The following is a 22,696-nucleotide window of genomic DNA, read 5'->3' as shown; positions in this document are numbered from 1 at the left end:
CCCCCTTTATCTTCTTGGAATCCTCCTCAGAAAACCTTACTGCTCCTGTCCCCGTCACCCAGGCCCCAAACCTGTTCCAAAACCTGTGTCATATCTAAGTTTGATTCTTAGGAGGTTCTCTCTCCACTTTGTTGTTGTTGTTCTTGGAAGTCAGATATTTTCATAAGAATTTAGATAGTAAATATATTTGACTTTGTAGGTTACATGGTCTGTTGTTGGTCTTTTCTTTCTTTACTTCCTTCTCCATCTTTATTCCTTAAAAATCATGGACCCACAAGACTGCTGATGGGTGCCAGACTAAATGTCAGCCTCAGGAAATCAGGGCGGCTCCATGGAAGGGAGGGCTTTGAGTTTTGAGGAATGGGTGGAAGAAACAGCAGATGCCACTTGTGAGGCTGTGAGTGACAGTCAGAGGAAGCCCAAGCCCAGTACTCAGGTGGGGGCCAGGCACCCAGGCGGGGCCACTAGTGCTGAGGCCTGGCAAGAGCGGCCCACCCACCAGCATGGCGGGGACTGTATTAAGTCATTTTGCAAGTTTAGGAACACACTTCCGATTTTGGGGGTCAGAAGCATAGTTTTTGGCTACAAAAATTTCTTTCCAGAGCTCACCTAAAGCACAGAGTCACCTGTTTCATCTTATAGATGAAGTTGCATTTCAATCCTGTTGAAGATGTCACACCAGCTGTCCCACCAGCAGTGCTGGCCAAAAGGACCTAGGATTTTTGAAAGGACCTAGGGTCTGGGAGATGCGTCCAACTGAAGGGGTCTGACCTCCGAGCCACCCCCAGCACCATGAGGAGCCAGCAACCACTGTCAGACATAGAGAGACCGGCTGGCTTTCCTCCTGAGAAAGGGATGAGCTGTGCCCAGCCAGACACGGCACCTTCTGTGGGGCAGATGAGGTGGGTGGGGAAGGTCAGCACCTTACCCTGTGGACTCTGTGCCCAGGGCTCCTGGAAGGTGTGGGGGGATGAAGCTAGACACTGCCTCCACTGGGGCATGGCAGGGTGCACTGCCTCTGCCCAGAGGCCACAGAGGCTCCCTATGCGGGTGACTTTAGCGCTGGGCCTTGGGAGGAATATGGGGCTAACTTTAGCGCTGGGCCTTGGGAGGAATATGGGGCTATGCAGAAGAGGGCAGAAGGCCCTGGGAGGGCTGCAGCAGGGTGCTGGGCAGGAGGCCCTGGGAGGGCTGCAGCAGGGTGCTGGGCAGGAAGCCCTGGGAGGGCTGCAGCAGGGTGCTGGGCAGGAGGGCTGCAGCAGGGTGCTGGGCAGGAAGCCCTGGGAGGGCTGCAGCAGGGTGCTGGGCAGGAGGGCTGCAGCAGGGTGCTGGGCAGGAGGCCCTGGGAGGGCTGCAGCAGGGTGCTGGGCAGGAGGCCCTGGGCAGGGGCACTCGCCCTCCTCCAGGCAGCCATCCCAGCCCCAGGCTGTGTCAGCCAGCTTTCTGCACTGTGACAAAATACCCGAGACAACCAGCTTATGAAGAGGAGGCTGGGCCTGTGGCGGGCAGCACTTCATGGCAGGAGTGTATGATGGAGCAGAGACACTAGCCTCATGCCCAAGAAGCAAAGGCGAGAGAAGAGGGAGCAGCTGGGGTCCCATCATCCCCTTGGCAACACAGTCCCAGGGACCTAAACACTTCCTGCTAGGCCCACACCCCAAAGTTCCTGGCCCTTCCCAACAGGGCCATGGGTGGAGACCCAGCCTGCAACACGGGGGCCTTAGGGGACACTTACCCAGCCACAGCACACACTGTCATCTGGGCCTCAGCCCTGGCCTGGGCAGCCACTCACTGTGAGTGTGAGGCTGAGGGTAAGTTGATCTCCCCTGCCTCAGTTTCCTCACCTGTCAAGTGGGAATACCAGGGAAGCCCAGATGGTGATGTGTCAGCAGTGCTGGCCGGAGACCGGCACTCTCCCGTGCTCCCTGGACGTTGGCCCCACCCTGGCCCTCTGCCCACGCCCGAGCTGGTGTCCTCCAGTCCTTGCCTGGACCCGGAATGTGGGTGCTCATGTCCCTCCTTATCCAGATGGAAGCCTCCTCCTGCAACAGTGTTTCCCAAGGGCCCAGGGTCAGAGCGCGTTCCCCATCCATGGACAAGGACTCTGAGGCAGGGAGTGGCAGGGGCCTGCAAGGCCCGAGAGGGGCAGCCAGGTTGTGGGGTCCCTGCTTCAGGGCCCCATGCGGCTCTGGGGCCTCTCCTCGGCTGCCCCTGCTTTCCCAGTAGCAGGCTCTCCCAGAGCTCCCCTGGCCCGGGGTTCTCTGGACCTGGGGCCTGCCTAGCCCTGCCTGGCCCAAGTCACCTCAGCTGTGGCGCAGTGCCCGAGGAGCTGGGGGCAAGGACCTGCCTCCTCCCTATCCCGGGGCGCCTGCCGCTGTCCCTAGGTGGTCACCCTGGCGGTGGGTTGAAGGCCTCCAGAGGCTGCAACCTGCCCCGGCCCTCGGCTGCTTCACTGCAGGGGGAGGAGAGCAGCAGGCCAGACTTCTCTGAGCTCGTCACCTGTCACACCAACAACCCCTGGGCCAGGCTTCAGAAAGGCTGAGCCAGGGTGCAACCAGGCCCCGCGTGGGGTGAGCTGCTCTGCAGACATCAGCTGGCCAGCGCCCCTGAGCAGGCACCCTGCAGCAGCGCGCAGGCCCCAGGGACAGAGACGCGGCCCCACAGAGGGTGCAGCAGGTGTCCTCTGGGCCAGTGGCGGCCCTCGGGTGGCAGTGCACAGGGCTGGACTGGAGGAGGTGCCCATCGGGTGACTGTGGATAAAACCTCCAGAAATTTCAAGCTTTAAAACACTTCATCTCCATACTCTTTTAAAGCCTCAAGAAGACTTTTTATTTGCTCAAACCAGTGAGTGAAGGAGACGAGGCAGGGCTGCCCAGGCCGCCTGCAGAGGCCTCCAGCCACGGCCAGGGCCTGCCGGGCCAGGGCTGCGGGCTGGCCAGGTCTCCATTCAGGAGAGGTTTCGGGAAATTCAGGAGCCCCTCAGTGCCCTTACTTCACTAGCCCTGGGCCAGAGCCAGGCTGCTGTGCGTGCTGGGGGCAGGCTACTGCAGGAAGGCGCGGAGGAAGTCGTTGTAGGCGACCCTGGAGGACAGCGTCTTGTCGTAGTACTCCAGCACGTGGAAGAACTCCTCCTCCGAGAGGTTGATGCTGTACTGCCTCAGCACCTGCGGGACACAGCAGGCCACCGTCACCCAGGCCAGCCTGCAGCCCTCCCAGAAAGGCACGCCTCACTGGACGCAGCCCCGGGGCGGCCCCTCTGTGCATCTGGGTGTGACACTGGAAGGGATGGAAACCCTGGCTCTCCCGGGCTGCAGGTCAATCCCCCGGCCCTCCTGAAGGGCCACATGTCCAGGCAGGGTGAGCAGACGGAGGAGCGGGTTGGGGTGGGGAGACCTGGCCTCAGGGCCTTAATGTGGGTGGCCTCAGGCCACCGGGGCGGGACAGTGATGCAGCCTATGGCAGAGACAGCTGTTTGTCCGCCCAGAGCCAACTGCCCTGCCCCAGTGACAGAACCTGTTTTTCTTCTAGGCTGCTGTGGCCCACTATCAGGGACCACTTCTCAGCCTCCCTTGCAGCCAGGCACCTGACCAGAGGAAACGAAAGGAGAATGCTATTTGGAACTTCTGCGAGACTGCTCTAAAGGAGAGGCGCAGGTCCTCTTCCTCTCCTCCTTTCCTCTCTGGAATGTGGACATGAGGCTGGGGCCCCAGCAGCCATCTTGGACCACGAGCTGGCACTGGGGGAGGAAGCCAGGCACCCAGGGTGGTAAATGGAAACGCGTCCCTGATGACCGTCCAGCCACCATGCCAGCTCTGGACTCCCTGATGTGGAGGGAAGTCAACTTGGACCTTCAGCCACAAATCCCAAGAGACAGATTCTGGTCATAGAGTGAGGCTCCCCATTCTTGTCTATGTTTTGTCATGGTTTGTTTCCAAGAGGAGACTCCTGGGCGGAGGGCAGCTGGCCTGGCTGTCTGGCCCCTGGGATGAAGCAGTGAGTGCTCAGCAGGGCCGGGTCCTCCGCCCGTGCCCATCTCCTCCTCTGCTGAGGGCAGTGTCTGAAGAAGGGGAGAAGAGAACTGCCCTCCTTCCTGCTCCTCGTTCATGGCCAGAGGAGAACCCTGGCTGCCACTGTGCCTGGCCCCAGGGAAGGTGGCCATGGCAATGTGGAGCCGCTGCAGGGCTGCTGACCAGGGCCTGGCCTGGGCTGAGTCCAGCCTGAGCACAATGGCACAGCCCCACTGTGTGTGGGCTGCATGGGAGGCCTGTGTCCTGCTCTCTTCTGGGTCGACCACGAAGCCCAGCGGCAGGAGCCTGGATGGAGCACAGGGTCTCTGCCCAGCACCCACCAGGGCTCAGGAGCAGCGGCAGTAGGAGGGGCCCACAGGAAGCTGCCAAGGGCAGTGGCGCTGCAGGGTGGGGTGCAGGCCAGGGCCACCCTCAGGAGGAGCTGGAGCTCGAGGGGAGGGGCAGGTGGACAGGGCTCAGGTAACCAGCCCCAGGGGGCCAGGGCTGGGATAGCAGGCCACCTGGGCCTCTGTGTGGAAGCACAGGGGCCCTGTTTTGAGCTTTCTGGCCACTGATGCTGGGTGGTGGGTCCTGCTCAGAGGCCACCACCCCTGGGAGCTGGGCTCACCTTCCTGAAGTCAGCCACACTCAGAAGCCCCGTCCCGCCCTCGTCGTAGCTTTTGAAGCTGCGCCGCATGGGCCGCCAGCAGTGCAGGATCTTGGGCTGGATGCGCAGCAGCACCATGTAGAGAGAGCACGACTCTGTGCCTGCCTCCTTCTGCAACACAAGGGAGGCTGGGAAGGAGGACCCAGGGCCAGGTGGGGAGCTCCCTGTGGGTGGCTGTCCTCGCCTGCCATGGCCCCCTGCGGCCCTCCCTGCACCTTGTGAAGGGGGTCGGTCTCCTACCCCCAGGTCACAGAGGAGACGGAGGCTCAGGAGGCCACATGCCTCCTGCAGGTGAGGGCCTGGCAGGTGCCAGGTCAATTTCAAGATGGTCTGAGAAAAAAGAGGTTCCACCCTGGGAATTCCAGTAGATTGTAAGGAGTCTAAAACCTCGCCCGCTGGTGGTCACATCCAGCAGTTAGAGCACTCGCGCACACCGCCCCGCCCCGCTTAGGCGCCACTGACTGGAAATAGGATATTTTAGCAGGATGTAGCCCAGCGCATGTCTGGACATCACAGAGGTGAGTGTCGACAGCAGCGAGGAACACATTTGAGGAAAGTTTAATCTGAACATGGCGCTACATAAAACAAACCAGCAGATCAAATTGCTTTCACTTAGCGCCTACGATGGGAAGTCCCCAGATCCCCAGAGCTTTGGTAGCTGCTAATCTGCCTCATGGGTGGGTCCATGCACCCTGGGGACGGCTCGGCCCACGTCCGGTTCCCATCACTCCACGGTGTGCTGACCCTGTGGCACTCTTTGGCCCGTGACCCTGGCAGCGCCAGATCCAGCAGCCCGGGGGCCACCTCCCCAGCGGCTCAACGCTGCTGGAGGCTGCAGAGAAGATGCCCAGAGGCTGGGAAGCCCACTCTCTTCCTTCTCTGCAAGAACTTCACAGAGCGCCTCAGTTATGGTGGGGCCTCGGCAGCTCCAGAGGGGACGGAGATGGCTGAGACAGGGCCACAGCGAGTCAGGTGGGGCAGAACCATTGTGAAGCGTGGCGTGGAGCCTGGGGTGGGCCAGGAGAGCAGTGGGCTGTGCTGGGCCATCGGCCATGAGGCCGGTCTCCCCGGTTGTCCCAGGGCACCTGCCACCGGCTTTTAGCCACAGAGAGGGCAGATGAGTTCCGGAAGCTGGGCAGCCTCTCCTGGGGAGGCTCAGGAGGCCCAGTGCGCTCTTCCAGCACCCTCACTGGCCGCTCCGCGCAGGCCTTCCGGCAGACCTCGCTCATTCACAGGCCAGGCAACAGGCCGTGGGCATGGAGGAAGGAGGGAGGTAGGGGCCTCTCAGGCCACATGGTCTCCATGGTCCCCAACTGTGTTCCTGGGACCTGTGGCCTCTCCCCGCTCACCAGAGAGCTGAGCTGGCCAGAGGACGCCCCAACCTGAGTTCCCCTCCAGGAGCTCGGCCTAAGCCTCACACGGGCCCTGCTTGTTTAATGGAAGCTCCGCTAAGAGGGCCCGCGTTCTGCACAAGACGACCAATGAGCTGGGCACACACTTTCTGCGCGGACTCCACCAAGTCGTTTGCTGGCAGCGTGCGCCCTGACCTCTGCTGGCGGCCAGGGGTGGGGGGGTGGGGGGCAGGGCCCCTCCAGCTGAGTCCCAAGGTGACTGGACTCAGTGTTTGTTCCCTGAGTCGCCAGCAGCACTTGTCATCCAACTCAGCGCACTGAGCATGCAGAGGAGCTTGGGGCCCCTCCTGGTCCAGGTCTGGGGGCCTGCCCAAGGTGCGCGGGAGGAGAGGCCGCGAACGCGCATGGCGCTGGGGTCAGCGGAAGACTGCACACAGCTGAGAGTTAAGAGCCGCGCCCTTGGGTGCCACCTAGTGTCTGCAGGTGCCTTTGAGGGAACAGAGGGAGAACTCCCTGAGCAGTGGGGGGTCCTCCAGCCCCGCCCCACGCCCAGGCGCACTCAGCTGTCTCCGTGGTTGCCGCCCCGCCCCACATGGCAGCGCCCGTGGGAGTGGCTGACACTGTGCCTGGCGTCAGGCTGATGCTCCTCAGGGCTCTGGGAAGAGCCACCTGAGCTCTTGCCAGGACACGAGGACCCAGGTCCAGGCTCCAGGCCTTTCTGTGGTTCCAGAAGGAGAGAAAGGAGACCTGTGAATCATTTACAAGGAAGTAAGTCTCTGAGTTGTTTGCAATGTCCCTGAAGCCTGGCGGACACTCGCCTTTACCCTGCCCTGCTCCAGGCCGAGCCCTGACCCAGACAGCTGCCCTGCAGGGCTTTGGGTAACAGAGGAGATGGGCTCAGGCCGCGCTCAGCACCTGTCACGGGTCCAGGGACCTCTGGGCAAGGTTTGTGGGCAGGTGGCAGAGAGGCCAGGGACACCTGGCAGTGAGTCCTGGCTGGCGGCAGAGCGGGGTGGCCTGGCCAGGGGCCCCTATGGAGCCTCTGATGCATCAATTCCCTCTGAGAAGCAGGGCCCTGTCCTGTCCCGCCCGCCCGGCCCCGCCCGGCCCCGGCTGCGCTCCTACCATCTTCTGCGCGTTCTGGATCCTCATCCTGTGCATCAGCGCAGTCTCCTTGGCCTTCAGCAGCAGCACGCAGCTCTGGATGAAGTCGCAGTAGGCGAACCTGCCGTTGTTCTTCAGGTCGTACTTGAGGACGAGCTGCTGGCTCTCCTCCTTGCTCATGTCCAGGTTGAACTTCTCCGCCAGGGCTGCAGACACCACGGCAGGCCGTCGGTGGCGGTCCCCTGGCTCACCCTCCCCTCAGCACCCGCAGCTGGCCCTCCCTCCTGCCTCAGAGCTCAGGTGGGTGGACGGCCGGGCAGACAGACGCACGACAGACTCAGTGCCCCAGGAGAGGCCCACGGTCCTGGGTAGTCTGCTGTGCTGTCACCAGAGCTGTGGTGGCAGGGGGTGGACAGGGTACTGTGGGAGCCAGGAGAGGGGCTGGTGCAAGCAGCAGGGGGAGGCTGCTGTGGGAGGGGGCTCGACGGGCACTGGGACCCTGTTAGGCCCCGACCATCTGCACGCCCTGCATTTTCATTCCAATGACATCTTCCATCTGTGGAACTACTCCCCGTGCCCGGCCTGCAGTGGGCGTCAGCAGGGAGGGGAATGCGGAAGGACTGGCCGTGGGTCAGTATTGAACTCTGGGTGCACTGTTAAGCTAGCAAGCTCCTGGGAATAATGGATCGGTGACTGACCAGGAAGTTCCTGGTTAAGAAGAAAAACAACGACCATAAGAACAGCAGCACCAATTAGGGTGCCTCGTGCTCAGAATCAAAAGAATTAACTCAAAAACTGAGGGCAACTCGAATGGGCACTAAAATCAGTTTTGCTGATTTGGTTTTAGCAAAACATGTTGCATTAGATCAGCATCATAGTATTTGATTAGTATTGATCTCGTATTTTCCTATTTAATTTACGAGTACTTTTTCAGATGTTCTGTTAAATGACACCTTATTCTGTGCATTTTAAGTCTTGGTTGTGATAGTGAGTGTGCACCGTGTTGGAGGGTCTTGAGGGAACTTCTTATGTCAGCAGGGTTACTAGGAAGAGCTAAGTGGCTGGGTCCGACTCACTTCCTGGGTGTAGACCTCGGCCAGCACGCCACACCTAGTGGTGTGTAAGTCCCAGCAGTTTAACCAACACCAAGGAGGGGAGGCGGGCAGAGTGGGGCCCCCCCGACTGTGCCGCTGCCCCTCCCCCGCCTCGCTGCCTGGTCTGTGAGCGCCACATTCTCCAGTGACACAGGTCTGGTCTCCAGCTGCCAGTCACAGAGGGTGCCGTGGCCCTGCAGGTTGCAGGCTGCCCACTCCCCAGAAGCCCCCTGGGTCTCCCGCTCTCTTTCGCCTCCCCCCTGGAGTATGGGCTTGTGCCAGGGAGAACAGCCTCCTGCAGAGGAGTGGCAAAGGGGACAGAGCCGCAGCGCACCCAGGAACTCGGAGGCGGAGATGGTGCCCTGCTTGTCCACGTCCTTCTCCTTGCACTCCTTCAGCAGCCCCCGCCAGCAGCCCTGGACCTGCTTCCTGAGCTTGCTCTCCAGGGGCTCGCAGTTCTGCAGGGGCGGGGTGCCTGGCGCTAGCCCCATGCTCGCGGGGGTCTGGTGGGAAGGAAGATAAAAGGTGGTTTAAAATGAGATGTAAAGTGGAAGTAAGAGCTGGGTGCGTGGAGCACACCTGTAACCCCAGCTGCTTGGGAGGCTGAGGCAGGAGGATCACAAGTTCAAAGCCAGCCTCAGCCACTTAGCAAGGCCCTAAGCAACTCAGCAAGACCCTGTCTCAAAATAAAAAATAAAATGGGGCTAGGGATGTGGCTCAGTGTTTAAGTGCCCCTGAGTTCAATCCCTGGTATAAATAAATAAATAAATAAATAAATAAATAAATAAATAAATAAAGTAAGTGAAAATAATAAAGAACCAGCCGAGGGGACTCGGGGTTGGAGGTGCGCAGTGACACAGGTAGGGTAAATACAATGAAGAATAAAGCAGATAAACATCCTACAACTGACAAATTTCATTTCCGTCAGTGAGCTGTATTTGAGCCAAATCATAATGCCAAAATAGCTTGGGAGATAAATATACCGCCACAGTTGAAATGCACCAGTGGTATACGTGCCTGGGGCCTGGGGCAGGGGTTCCCCTTGAGGGAGTCTTACCTAAATGAGGGACTGACCTGTCATTGGCCCGAGGTATCCATCTAGTAAGCACAGAATATCTCCTATTTCGAAATGATGTGGACCAAGTAGGAGGCTGTTCTTGGTTTCCTTGTATTTCCCATTTACAGCAGGGAAGCCAATTCCATCTAACCCGGACCTCTCCTGAGCTCCTCAACCACCCTCAGCGGGGGCCCAGGTCCTTCTTCCTGCCGGGGCCTGTGCAGCTCCTGGGGTGGGCACTCCCTTCTCCATCCGCCAGGCCAGCACTGGGCAGCCTCCTGGCTCTCCCACTCCTGCCCCGCCCGCGGTGCACCAAGGGAGGTCCTGTGGGTCCACCTTGAAGACCGTCCAGGGTGTGACCCTGCTCCCACGCCCTCCCCACCCCGCTGCAAGACAGGGGCCTCTCGCCCAGACCATCCACCCACCATCCTCCCTGCCTCTGCGGGTCCCTTCCCTGCAGCAGCCACAGTGGGCACCAGAGTTCCACAGACCACGTCTCTGCTGCCTAGCAACCTGCCACGGTTCGTGCCCCTCACAGCGAACGGGGTGTCCTGAGGGCCCTCGGGCCTGTGTGTGACCTATTGCAGCTCTGACAGATGAACACAGACCTGGCGACTCGACACCCAAACCAAAGTCTAAGTGGCCTTGCCGAGCTAAGACCCAGGTGTCCGGGTGTCTTTAGCCTCCACAGACCTCCCCTGGTCCTCAGCGTGGGGCCCCCCACCTTCCACGCCAGCAGACCAGCAGAGTGTCCAGGTCACCCCAGTGCTGACCGCCCTCCTGCCCTCCTCACAGCCAGTCCTCCACAGGAAGCCCCTTCCCGTGTCCCCCACGCCAGGCTCCCCTGAGCCCAGTCTCTTGGCGGCCTGCACCCCGGGGAGGGAGCACCCTGGCCCCAGGCCGTGTGGGTCTAGCAAGGTGGCAGGGGCCTTGGCCGTCTGAGAACTCACGCAGGGCAGACTCCGCGATTTCGACCCCACTTTCAGGTCATGGGTGGGCGAGGAGACGGTAGATCTGGTTCTTTCCAAGACCACGGGGACGCTGCTCCCTCTCTGGGCCCGGGTCGAGTCGTTGGAGACTGGTGGCGTGGCTGCCTGCTCCGAACCAAACCTGCTCAGGAAGTCGGGGTACTTCAGCCGCCCCTTGGCATTGACGGGCATCTCACTCCAGAGCCTGTCAAACTGGAAAGAAGCAGAAGTCATTTCCAGTGTCAGCGGGGCCCAGCTGGAGGCCATGGGCCTGGTGCAGAGTGGGACGGAAGGAGGGGAGTGAGGGTGATGTCGCTGGCAGGGGGCCCAGGCCCACGATGATAAAAAAGATTAAAAAAGGAAAAAATCCATTTGGCCTCCACTTGGCGGAAGCCTCTGGAAGACTGGGAAAGCCAAGACGAGGGGATTATTCATGGCTTCCGCAGGACATTTTTTAATTGAATTGGGCCCTTAGTGAGCAGTTTAAGGCCATTAAATCTTGTGATTAGTCACAGTGACTGAGCTGCAGTGTATAAAAACATTTTAGGAGAAATTGCAAATCAAAGCCTGGCCCGCCTTTGTCCCGGGGGGCCTCACTGCTCCCTCGCCCCTCAGACACCGCGGCAGCCCACCACCCCCAGGTTCGCATCCAGCATCTACTTCACCCTCTGGGCAAAACGTCCTCTCCCTAGAACCCGGGAGAAGCTCGCGGCTCTGCGCTCGGCCACCTGTGCCACGCGCAGAGAATGACTCGGGGTCCCCTCAGTGACCACCTTGAGATGACCTGAGGGATTTCAGGAGCCAAGAAGAGCAGCAGCAGCTTCCGGCTGGATGTTTTGCTGAGCCCTGGGCCCAGTGGAGCCCAGCCTCCTCCGCAGGCTGAGCAGGAGCAGCCCCGAGAGAGCAGAGGGAGACGGACGGGGACGGGGACGGGGACGGGGACGGGGAGGCTCAGCTCTCCCTCCTTCCCACCCCACACCTCTCCATGCTGCCCGGACCTCGCCAGGAGCCCCATCTGCTCTGAGTGTCCACTGGGGTGTCCCCATGGCAAATCAAAGTGACCACCTCTGGTTGTATTCAAAGCCCAAGTTCCCTCAGCCGCCACACCGCCCTGAACTGCATGGGCCAAGGTGTGGGTGACAAGTGCGTGCTGCTGTGTGACTTGGGCTGGGGCACGCACCGACCAGTCTCTGTCACAGCTTCTTGCCCTGCACAAGTAAATCCTCGGCGGTGTGACTGACAACAGGCTGTCGCTAAGGGGCCTGCACATTCCTGGGGAGGAGAGCCAGCCTCTGCTCGGGAGGAGGCTGGATGCCCTTCCTACCTTGAGAACTTGCTGAAGCCTGGGACAGCAGGCTGAGAGCAGGGGAGGCCGGCTCGTGGCCCTGCCGAGCAGCCTCCACCTCACCCCAGGCCATTGGGACCTCCGGTCACAGCAGGCTGGGACTTCCAGAAGCCGAGGCCTCACCCACGGCCCCGGGGACTCTGCTTGGGACTGAGTCCTGGGGGCCTCTCCTCCCACCTCTGCCCTCCCAGCCTCCACCCTTCCCCGGTGCCCCAGGGACAGTCCCCACAACCTGCAGACACATCCTCACTCTGACACATCCTCTTGCTAAACTCTGGCCCCGGCTGGAGCTGCTCTTTCCTGGGAGGAGGGAGCCACTCGCTGGGCCACCAGTGCCCTGCAGGGCCTGGAGGGGTGTGGGGAGGGGCCCTCCTGACCCGCTGCGCTCCCAGGCCCCTGACCTCTTCTCCGTGACTCACGTCCGACTGTAGCTTCTGGCAGATGCGGCACCCCAGCAGGCAGGTGGGGGACCCTTGACACCGGACTCCCCTGATCCTTGGCCTCATCTCAGTTATGCCACCACCCTCCGGGCCCCGCCCTGGAGTCTCAGGTCTGAACACCCCCCTCCGGCCACACCTCTGATTTTACCCCCACACCAACCTTACGGGTGGGTGCCCACCTACCACTTTGGTCTACCCTGGCACCCCCACCCCGTCCCGCTTCCTCAGTAAGTGTAGATTCCTCTGCCCTCCCTGGACGTGCTCCCCGCACCGAACTTCCGCAGCAGAACCGTCACTTCGTAATGGTCACGGAATGCCACTCAGGGGCCCTGGGTCAAATACAAGCTCTTAATGGAATAAAAATAATCAGGCACAGAAGCAGCAAGTCACTGTGAACATGAGTTGGCAAGGACAAGCCAAGCAGATTTCAACTTCAGATAGAGAATTATCAATTAGAGAACGCAGCGTGGTTGTGTATGAAGTAGTTAAGGGAGCGAATGGTATGAAAAACGAGCAGGGAGAACGATATTATCAAACTGACAAGGCACTTTTGAAATGATAGGCAAATAGAATTTCTTGAAATAAAAATATAATAATTAAAAATTGTTGAACAATTAAAGTATAGATTAGGCCACAGATTAGGCAAAGCTGAGGGGTGACTGTGTGAACCAGAAGGCAGACGGGTACAGTGGTTTTGACCTCTAGCACATCAGAGCCCCCCAGGAGCTTGCGGGCCCCACCCAGAGCGCCGGTTCTGAGGCGCGTCCTGCAGAAGCCACACCAAGGCATAGCAAGCACAGCCGTGAAAGCTAGAGTGTGGGGGAGTGCTGTGTTTTTTTTTTTTTTTTTAACGTGTTAAGAGACAATTACTGTAGAATCACAGCTCTCCAACCAGAAAAATTACTTTTGAAAATGGCAAAAATAAAGGCATTTTTAGATAAAAACAGAGAGTTTACTTTCAACAGATCATGACCCCAGGATATACCTCACAAAGAAAGAAAACAATCCCAGAAGAAAGGTCTAAGAAGTTAGGGGAAAGGAGTTAATTCCGAATGAATGCCTTGTATAAAAGCAAACCAGTCTAAGGTTTAATTTGTGAAGAAAAAATATTTAAAATATGAAATAACAATAGTACAAAACTCACTCAAGGAGACAATTAGAGCTACAGCAACTTAGTGTCTTTATAAGCCAGAGAACCAAGTATGTGCTTTAAACTCTGGATTTTGATTTGTAATATATGGTAAAATTTCCAGGGCAATAGTCAGTTGTTTGTAAAAAAGAACAGAAATAAGATACACAGCTTTCAAAAAGGTTAGAAAGACAATTTTAAAAAAGATTAATCCAAAAGAAAATAAGGAGATATTTTAAAAATAAAATAAATGAGTATTAAATAGAAAGCATAAGATCACATAACAGAAACAAATCTATATACCATAATCACAATAAATGTAAATGGACCAAACATCCATATAAGTAAAAGGAAGAGATTATAAATTTATATTTTTAAAGATCTGCTTATATTCTGTTTATAACACACACATGCAAAATCTAAGTGACAGAAGGGTCAAATTTTTTTAAAAAGTTAGCAATAGATATACTGAGCACTCATTAAATAAAAGAGCTAGAGTAGTTACATAATACTACTAAGACAGAATTTAAACAAAAAACTATTTTCCAGGTTTAAAGATGGTCAATTCCCAAAAAGGACAGAATAGTCCATCCGTTTATACTTGATTTTTTTAAAGCTCTGAAAGAAATTACATATCTAACACGTTGGTTGGAAATTTCAACATTTCTCTTAATTATTGATGGACCAAGCAGAGTGAAAGGACAAAGATTCTTTGAGGCCAGAAGTTACAGTGGGTCTTAATCAACAATGTGGAGCTCTTCACCCACCAACTGGGGGTTGCACACACTATCTAACCACAAATGAAACTTTTAAAAACTGACCACACATCAGATCTCAAGTATTTTCAAGCACAATTCAATTCTATTCTCTAATGAATTAATTATCTGTTAATTTCTGTTAACAATCTTTAAAAAGTGCTTTCATTTGGAAATCAAAAAGCATATTTCTGAATGTATTATGGATCAAAGAAGGAATCAAAATGGAAACTAAAATGATCAAGAATTGAATTATGATTTTAAAACTACATATCAGAATTTGGATGCAGCTAAAATGGTAATTAGAAACAAATATATAGTTTTATATATTTGTTTTATAGTTTTAAATGCTCATTAAGGAAGAACAGCTGAAATAAAACTGTGTCCAGCTTTGTTTAAAGAAGAACAAGATGAAGAGCAGAAAAGTAGAAAACAGAGATATATGAGGCTCTACAAAACTAAAAGTTAATTATTTGAAAAAACAGGCAAATTTTGACAAGAATGGAAAATAATAATATTAGGAAGGAGAAAGGAGGCACAACTACAAACACAACAAGTACTTAAAGAGACGCCACAGACCATACTATCAGTAATTGTACGGCAGTGAATTTGGAAACTGAGAGAAAAGTGGACAGATTCCTAAACAAAAATATAATTCACTGAAACTGACAAAAAGAAAAATGCCTAAATAGCCCTGTAACCACAAGAGAAATAAACTCTTCCCACGAGGAGCTGGGGCTGTGGCTCAGCAGAAGAGCATTCGCCTAGCATGTGAGAGGCGCTGGGTTTGACCCTCAATACTCAGAACCACAAAAACATTAATAAATAAAATAAATAAAGGCATTGTGTCCAACTACAACTAAAAATATATATATATTAAAAAAAACCCTCAGGCTGGGCTCTAGCTCAGTGGAAGAGTGCTTGCCTTAGCACACATGAGGCACTGGGTTCCATCCTCAGCACCACATAAAAATAAAAAATAAAAATAAAAAGGCATTCTGTGTATCTGCAACTACAAAAGATAAATAATTTTTTAATATTTATTTTTTAGCTTTAGGCGGACACAATATCTTTGTTTTATCTTTATGTGGTGCTGAGGATCGAACCCAGTGCCTCACGCATGCCAGGCGAGCGCGCTACTACTTGAGCCACATCCCCAGCCCTCAAGATAAATAAATTTATAGATTAAAAAAAAAGTCTCCCCATGAAAGCAGCACTGGGCCAGGTGGCTCCCCAGGCATTTCTACTCAATGGTCAGGAAGCTGGTAGCTCTGACCCCGCCTGAACTCTTCTGGAAAAACAGAAAAAACTGATTCCAAAGTCAAATAAAACATCATGAGGAAATAAAAGGACAGATGAATGTCACAAACACAGATGCAACTTACATGCCCAACACTGTGGAAACACTTTTAATATATCATGAACAAACGGGGCTTGAACAAGGAACCCGAGTTTGGTCTAATACTAGAAAGTCCATTAATGCAATTCACTGTATTAAGAAACTGAGTAGGAAAAATGGCACGGATGTCTCAATAGATACAGGAAAAGCATTTAGCAAAATCAATATCCATTCTCAGCTAATAGTTGTTAGCAAAGTAGGAATGAAAAGAAAGTTCTTACAGTTGATAAAGTTCTTATACTTGATACACAAAAGGTCTGTAGAGAAAACATTTAATCTTGAAACAGTAGAGACGTTTTTGCTAAAATCAAGGAAAACAATGAAGTCCATTATCACAGCTTTTGGTTAACATGGAACTAAAGGTTGTAGGCATTGCTATAAAGTAAGAAAAATAAATAAAATGTATGCAGATTAGAAAAGAACCCCTCACTGCCACTATTTACTGAGTTTTATCCAGGCTCAAGAGAAATTCCTGATGATTGTTAAAATTTGATAATTTAGCAAGGAAGTTCCAACAATAAGAGTTTAATGTTAGAAAATACCATTAGAAATACTTTATTTACAGCAAAAATATAAAGAGCTTAAGTATGTAAAAGACCTTAATGCAGAAAATTTAGAAGAAGAAGAAGAAGAAGAAGAAGAAGAAGAAGAAGAAGAGAGAGAGAGAGAGAGAGAGAGAGAGAGAGAGAGAGAGAGAGAGAGAGAGAGAGAGAGGGGGAGGGAGGGAGGGAGGGAGGAGGAACATGCTGCTAGTTAGGGAAGCTCACCATTGGGGAAAGTTGCTTATCATCAAAGAGACAAGATTCAATGCAATTCCAAGAAAAATTTCAACAGGGTTCTTTGTGGAAATTGACCAGATGATTGTGAAATATCTTTGGAAAGCAAGGGGCTCAGATGATGGCAGATGTTCCTAAAAGAGAGGAACAAGGGAAGAGAGAAAAGTGGACAAATTCCTGAACAAAAATATAATCCTCCTGACACCAAGACTTACAAACGCAAGCAATTTAATAATTATCTGTTATCTGGTATTAACTCAAGGACAGAGAAAAAGGCCAGCAGAATGGAGTAGAGTCCAGAAACAGACCTCGCCAGGAGCGTCCATCAATGACAATGTCAAGTTACAGGTGGGAAGCAAATGCATGATTCAAATACCTGCTGGGCCAGATGTGGTGGTGCTCACCTGGAAAACCCAGCAACTGGAGAGGCTGAGGCAGGAGGATCGCAGGTTCCAGGCCAGCTCAGCAACTTAGCCAGACCCTTCTCAAAATAAAGAACAATATTGCTGGGGGCATGATTCAGTGGTAGGGCGCCTCTGGGTTCCATTCCCAGTACCAAAAACAAACAAAAAGTGGTGCCGGGAAAAATTGATCATGTGCATGGGAAAACTGTGCTGATCTCATGTTGATGAAGAAAAAGAGAGAAAACTCAAATTACTAAATTCATGATGAAAAATGAACGCTCATGATGGATGCTACTGAAATACAGAAGATAATTAGAAACAGTTTTGAAAATTTATACTCCAGTAAAATAGAAAACCTTGAAGACATCAACAAATTTCTAGAGACATATGACCTATCCAAACTGAATCAGGAAGACATACATGATTTAAACAGGTCAATTTCAAGCAATGAAATAGAACACACCAACCAAGACAAGCTCAGGACCAGATGGAGTCTCAGCTGAGTTTTACAAGACCTTCCAAGAAGAATTAGCACCAATCCTCCTCAAAGCATTCCATGATACAGAAAAGGAGGCAACCCTTCCAAACTCGTTCTACAAGGCTAGTATCACTGTTACCAAAACAAAGACACATCAAGGAAAGAAAACTGTAAGACCAATATCCCTGATGAACATAGAGGAAAAAAAATGCTCAATTAAATTCCAGCAAATAGCATACAAAAATATATTAAAAAGATAGTGCACCACGATCCAGTGGAGTTCATCCCAGGGACACAAGATTGGTTCAACACGCAGAAACCAATAAATAAAATTCACTGAATCAATAGACCAGAATAGCCAAAGCAATCCTTAGACAAGAATCACATGATCACCACAACAGATGCAGAAAAAGCATTTGACAAAATCCAGCACCCCTTCATGTTCAAAACACTAGAAATACTAGGGAAAGTAGGAAAATAACTCAAAATTATAAAAGCTATATATGCTAATCCCAAGGCCAGCTTCATTCTAAAGGGAGAAAAATTGAAAGCCTTCCCTCTAAAACCTGGAACAAGGCAGGGATGCCCTCTCTCACTATTCAACATCATCCCTGAAACTCTAGCCAGAGCAATTAGACAGAAGAAATAAATTAAGGGGACTCAAACTATCGCTATTTGCAGATGACATGATTCTTTATTTAGAAGATACAAAAAACTCCGCCAGAAAACTCCTAGAACTAATAAATGAATTCAGCAAAGTAGCAGGATATAAAATCAACACCCATAAATCAAACGCACTCCTACACATCAGTGATGAATCCACTGAAAGAAATTAGGAAAACTACTCTGTCACAATAGCCTCAAAGAAAAAAAAATACTTGGGAATCAATGTAACAGAAGAGGTGGAAGACCTCTACAATGAAAACTACAGAACACTAAAGAAAGACATCAAAGAAGACCTTAGAAGATGGAAAGATCTCCCATGCTCCTGGACAGGCAGAATCAATGTTGTCAAAATGGCCAAACTACCAAAAGCATTACACAGATTTAATGCCATTCCTATTAAAATCCCAATGACATTCCTCATATAACTAGGAAAAAAGCAATCATGAAATTCATTTGGAAAAATAAGAGACCCAGAAGAGCCAAAGCAATCCTTAGCAAGAAGGGTAAAGCAGAGGGCATCACAATACCAGAACTTAAACTATACCACAAGCCTAGAGTCACAAAATCGGCACAGTATTGGCACCAAAACAGACACAGAGACCAATTTTACAGAATAGAAGAAACAGAGACAAATCCACCTAAATACGGTTGTCTCATACTAGACAAAGGTGCCAAAGACATTCATTGGATGAAAGTTAGCCTCTTCAACAACTGGTGCTGGGAAAACTGGAAAACCATGTGCAACAAAATGAAATTAAATCCTATCTCTCACCCTGCACAAAACTCAACTCAAAGTGGATCAAGGACTTAGGCCTAGAACAGAGACCCTGTGACTAATAGGAGAAAAAGTAGGCCCAAACCTTCACCATGTTGGCTTAGGATCTGACTTCCTTAACAAGACTCTAAAGCACAAGAAGCAAAATCAAGAATCAATAAATGGGATGGATTCAAACTAAAAAGCTTCTTCTCAGCAAAGGAAACAATAACATGATGAGAGAGCCTACAGATTGGGAAAAAACTTCACCACATGTACCTCAGGTGAGGTACTAATTTCCAGGATATATAGAGAACCCAAAAAACGTAATGCCAAAAAGCAAATAACACAGTTAATAAATGGGCTAAGGAACTAACAGACACTTCACAGAAGAAGAAATACAATTGATCAAAAAATATATAAAAAAGTTCAACATCTCTAGCAATTAGAGAAATGCAAATCAAAACTACACTGAGATTTCATCTCACTCCAGGCAGAATGGCAATTATTAAGAGTACAAGCCATAGGGCTGGGGTTGTGGCTCAGTGGTAGAGCGCTTACCTAGCATGCATGAGGCACTGGGTTCGATCCTCAGCACCACATAAAATGTAAAATAAAGATATTGTGTCCACCTAAAACTAAAAAAATAAATATTTTTTAAAAATTAAAAAAAAAGAATACAAGCAACAATAAATGTTGGTGAGCTTGTGGGCAAAAAGGCACACTCACACTTTGCTGGTGGGACTGCAAATTGGTGCAACCACTATGGAAAGCAGTATGGAGATTCCTCAGAAAACTTGGAATGGAACCATCATTTGACCCAGCTATCCCACTCCTGGGTTTATACCCAATGGACTTAAAATCAGCATATTATAGTGACGCAGCCACATCAATGTTTATAGCAGCTCAACTCATAATAGCTGAAGTATGGAACCAACCAAGGTGCCCTTCAACAGATGAGTGGATAAAGAAAATGTGGTACATATACACAATGAATTATTACTCAGCCTTAAAAGAAGAAAGAAATTGTGACATTTGTAGGTAAATGGACGGAACTGGAGAATATCATGCTAGGTGAAGTAAGCCAATCCCCCCAAACCAGGGCAGAATGTCTTCTCTGCTTTGTGGATGCTAATTCACAATAAGGTGGGTTGGGGGGCGGGGAAGAACAGTGATACTTTGGATTAGGCAGAAGGGAGTGAAGGGAGGGGAGGGGGTGTGGGGGTGGGAGGATAGTAGAATGCATCAGACAGTATTATTGCCCTTCTGTGCCTAAATGACTACATGACTGATGTGATCCTACATCATGCACTACGAAAAGAAAGAGCAGTTATACTCCGTTTATGTATGATGTGTCAAAATGCATGTATAACTAATTAGACCAAATTTTTAAAAAAACTATCTCTATCTTTTACAGAAGAAGAAAAATATATTTCAGGCACTGAAGAAACATGAAGTGAGTTGGGCTCAATGGTGCACGCCTGTAATCCCAGCGGCTCGGGAGGCTGAGGCAGGAGGATAGCGAGTTCAAAGCCAGCCTCAGGAAAAGAGAGGCACCGAGCACTAAGTGAGACCCTGTCTGTAAATGAAACACAAAACAGGGCTGGGGTGTGGCTCAGTGGTTTAGAGCCCCTGGGTTCAATTCCTGGTACAAAAAAAAAAAAAAAAAAAAAGCCCGGGAAGTGAAAACTTCAGAACTTGTGAAGAGAGCAGAGGTGATTATCTTACGACCTTGGCGAGGTAAGGGTTTCTTAAGCAGAGCGTGGAGTGGACATGGGAAATGAAATGATGGATGCGTCTGGTTACTCTCCACTGAAGTGCTGCTCTTCATCTGGGGACACCCAGGGCCAGGGTCTCCTGTCCTCTGCAGGCCGCTGCTCAGACCCGTGGTGGTCTCCCCGATTGCAAGCCGGGCAGCTGGGGGCTCGGGGCTCTGTGGGCTCCAGCTCTCCTGGCCCTGCTGACCCTGCCCGCCTCTCCTCCCGCCTCACCTCCTGGGGAGCTCCCGTGCACAGCCCGCTCTGGACCTCTCCGGTGGACCTGCAGCTGCTCCCCAGGCCCCCCGCTCTTCCCGTCCGGCTGCCTGCTGGCACCCAGGCCATCATCACCTCCTGTGGGCTCCGACTCTGGAACAGCTGAGACCCCCACCTCACCAGCTGTTACCCCACATGCCCTCCATCTCACTGGTGCCGCCCTTGTGCTTGGGGCCCTCCCCCCGGCCCGGGTCGGGTCTGAGCAGCCTTGACATTACTGGCTTCCCAGTTAGCGCTCAGCACTGTCCCATCCTCTGGTCACTCGGGTCTTCTCTGCCAGGAGCCTCTGCTCCCAGGTGTCCAGTCCTCACTCCTAAGGCCGCCTGCCCAGATGGCCTTCCCTACTCCGCGTCTGCAAGTCACCACGGCCCACTACCCTCCGGCTGCCGCTCTGTGCTGTCTCCCTGGCGTCTGTCACCACCTCGCGCAACACACGTTTTACTTGGTTTGCTGACGTCTGGAGACCCCTCGAGGGCACTGACCCCACGAGGGCAGGGGTGGTCTGCTGGCACGCCAGCTGCAGGCAGCAGTCCTGACACCGGCTGCGTCTGAAGTGTTCCCTCCACCTGCCACCCTCCTGGTCTCCAGGGGCCCAGCACCCTGCCTGGGGAACCGCCCTCATGTGGTTCAGACCCTGCTGCACCCTGGCTGCTGCGCCCCTCCTCAGCAGGCAGAACCCGGGTTCCTAAGTGCCCTCCCCTGGGTGCCCTCCCTGCCTTTCCTGACACGAGCCCATCACCACCACTGTGGCGAGCTGGCCCCCAGCGGGTGACGCACACCACCCTGACATGCCCTGCATTGTCAGCATGGACAGCTCTGGGCCCCAGAACCTGCAGGAGTGTGCGAGGACTCAGCCCAAGGTTGGCAGGTCAGAGGACCTTGGTCAGAGGAGTTGCAGGGAGGAGGGCTGGGGGCTGGCAGAGGCAGCAGCAGGCAGGGGCAGGGAGGGCACCTGGGCAGGCGGGGGCGTACTGTGAGCCCCCTTCTTCAGGGAGGGCACAGGCTAGGCAGGTGGACTCATATCCGTGGACCTAGCTGGACAGGTGCAGAAGTGGCTGAAACCCAGGTCTGCTGCCCGAGAGGGGCATTTCTTGAGCTTCCTAAGGGCATCTGCTTGGAAAGTCTCAGATCTGATATGCTCAGACACCCCAACAGCTCCTCCCCTGATACGGTCGCACGCGCAAGTGCTCTCCCAGCACCACGGGACGACCTGGACCAACGGCAAGGAGAGAGCGACCCCGCATCTCTCGTCTTGGCAATGGCCAAGTGGACCCAGTTCCCACACTTTCTATGACACACTTTATGCAGATCCATGCAGACCCACCAGTTTCCCACTCGGCCTGCTCAGGAAGAGGCTCTCCTGTCCTGAAAGGTCAAAGGCACCCAAAGGTTTCAAAAGACCGGGCCCTTCCCTCCAACAGAGGGAAGTCAGCCAAGAAAGCAGCCCCCCAAACAACCGTCATTTTAAAAGTGTGGGATGTTTTAATAATGTAGATAAACTAAGTGGTGAATTCTGTAGTTAAAATGATATTTAATATGGTCGGAACTATCTCGGTGACTTCAGTCACCAATAGTGGCACGAGGGGCTGGATTTGTTGGGGCCCAGGTTACCTCTGAGCTGAGCTTTAGTCAGTACAGAGCCTCAGCCAAGAAGGGCGCTGGCAGAGTGACCAGGCAGAGCGCGGAGCCCCGAGGCTCTCCCTGTCCCCAGCCCATTCCAGAAGCACCCTCCCCAGGTAGAACACACTTCCTGCTCCTCGGACGCACCGTCACCTGTGGGCTCTGGGGCTGCTGCAGGTGAGCTCAGTGAGGCCTATCAGTTTATTTTTAGAAATGAGCATTTTAAAATAAATGCTTCGTTTTGTTTGAGGGGGCTTTATTGCTAGGGATGATGAAGTCTTCCTGGTGGAAAATCAAAATCAGATTCTCTGTTAGGAGTGTCAGGTGTGTCAGCATGCCACTAATTTATACCAATAATTAGAGCAACGTTGTATCCCCGTAGATGAAAGGGAAAACCTTCACGGTCAGTTCTTTACTGGTGAACTTCCACTAGCTGGCCCCACAGAACCACAGCATGGCTATGTTCCTTTTAGGTGTCCACATGGAACCAAGACAGGGAAGCGACTGCCAGCCAGGCCTGGCTCCCCTTTGGTCCTCGGAGGGACAGGACTGTCCTGAAACAGTGATGCATACTGAGCAGAGATGGTCCTGAGAAAGTGCTTAAGAGGTGGGATCTTTTTAAGCCTTCACACTCTCGGTCCCCTGGGC

General features: G+C 52.6%; 1 protein-coding gene across 9 annotated transcripts in view; it reads right to left on the bottom strand.

Annotated features, from left to right (window-relative positions):
* Positions 1–2,805: 2,805 nt before the first annotated feature.
* The window catches only part of Efcab6 (EF-hand calcium binding domain 6), a 212,782-nt gene continuing 192,891 nt past the window's right edge, over positions 2,806–22,696 (bottom strand). For 7 of the 9 annotated variants that reach the window (XM_078052585.1, XM_078052583.1, XM_078052588.1 and 4 more), the window contains 4 exons: positions 10,232–10,462; positions 8,559–8,727; positions 7,152–7,336; positions 5,217–6,773 (listed from right to left, as the gene is read on the bottom strand). In XM_078052585.1, the coding sequence (XP_077908711.1) occupies positions 6,471–6,773; positions 7,152–7,336; positions 8,559–8,727; positions 10,232–10,462 (888 nt within the window). In that variant the 3' untranslated portion in view covers positions 5,217–6,470. Of the gene's footprint in view, positions 3,165–4,635; positions 4,786–5,216; positions 6,774–7,151; positions 7,337–8,558; positions 8,728–10,231; positions 10,463–22,696 lie in introns of those variants that run through there. The other 2 variants (XM_078052592.1, XM_078052584.1) reach the window with 1 other exon arrangement.

Source organism: Ictidomys tridecemlineatus, chromosome 6 (genome assembly GCF_052094955.1).
Source record: "Ictidomys tridecemlineatus isolate mIctTri1 chromosome 6, mIctTri1.hap1, whole genome shotgun sequence".
In the NCBI taxonomy this organism is placed as follows: domain Eukaryota; kingdom Metazoa; phylum Chordata; class Mammalia; order Rodentia; family Sciuridae; genus Ictidomys; species Ictidomys tridecemlineatus.
The sequence above is the reverse complement of the archived record's forward strand: the minus strand, read 5'-3'. Positions and strand labels throughout refer to the sequence as shown.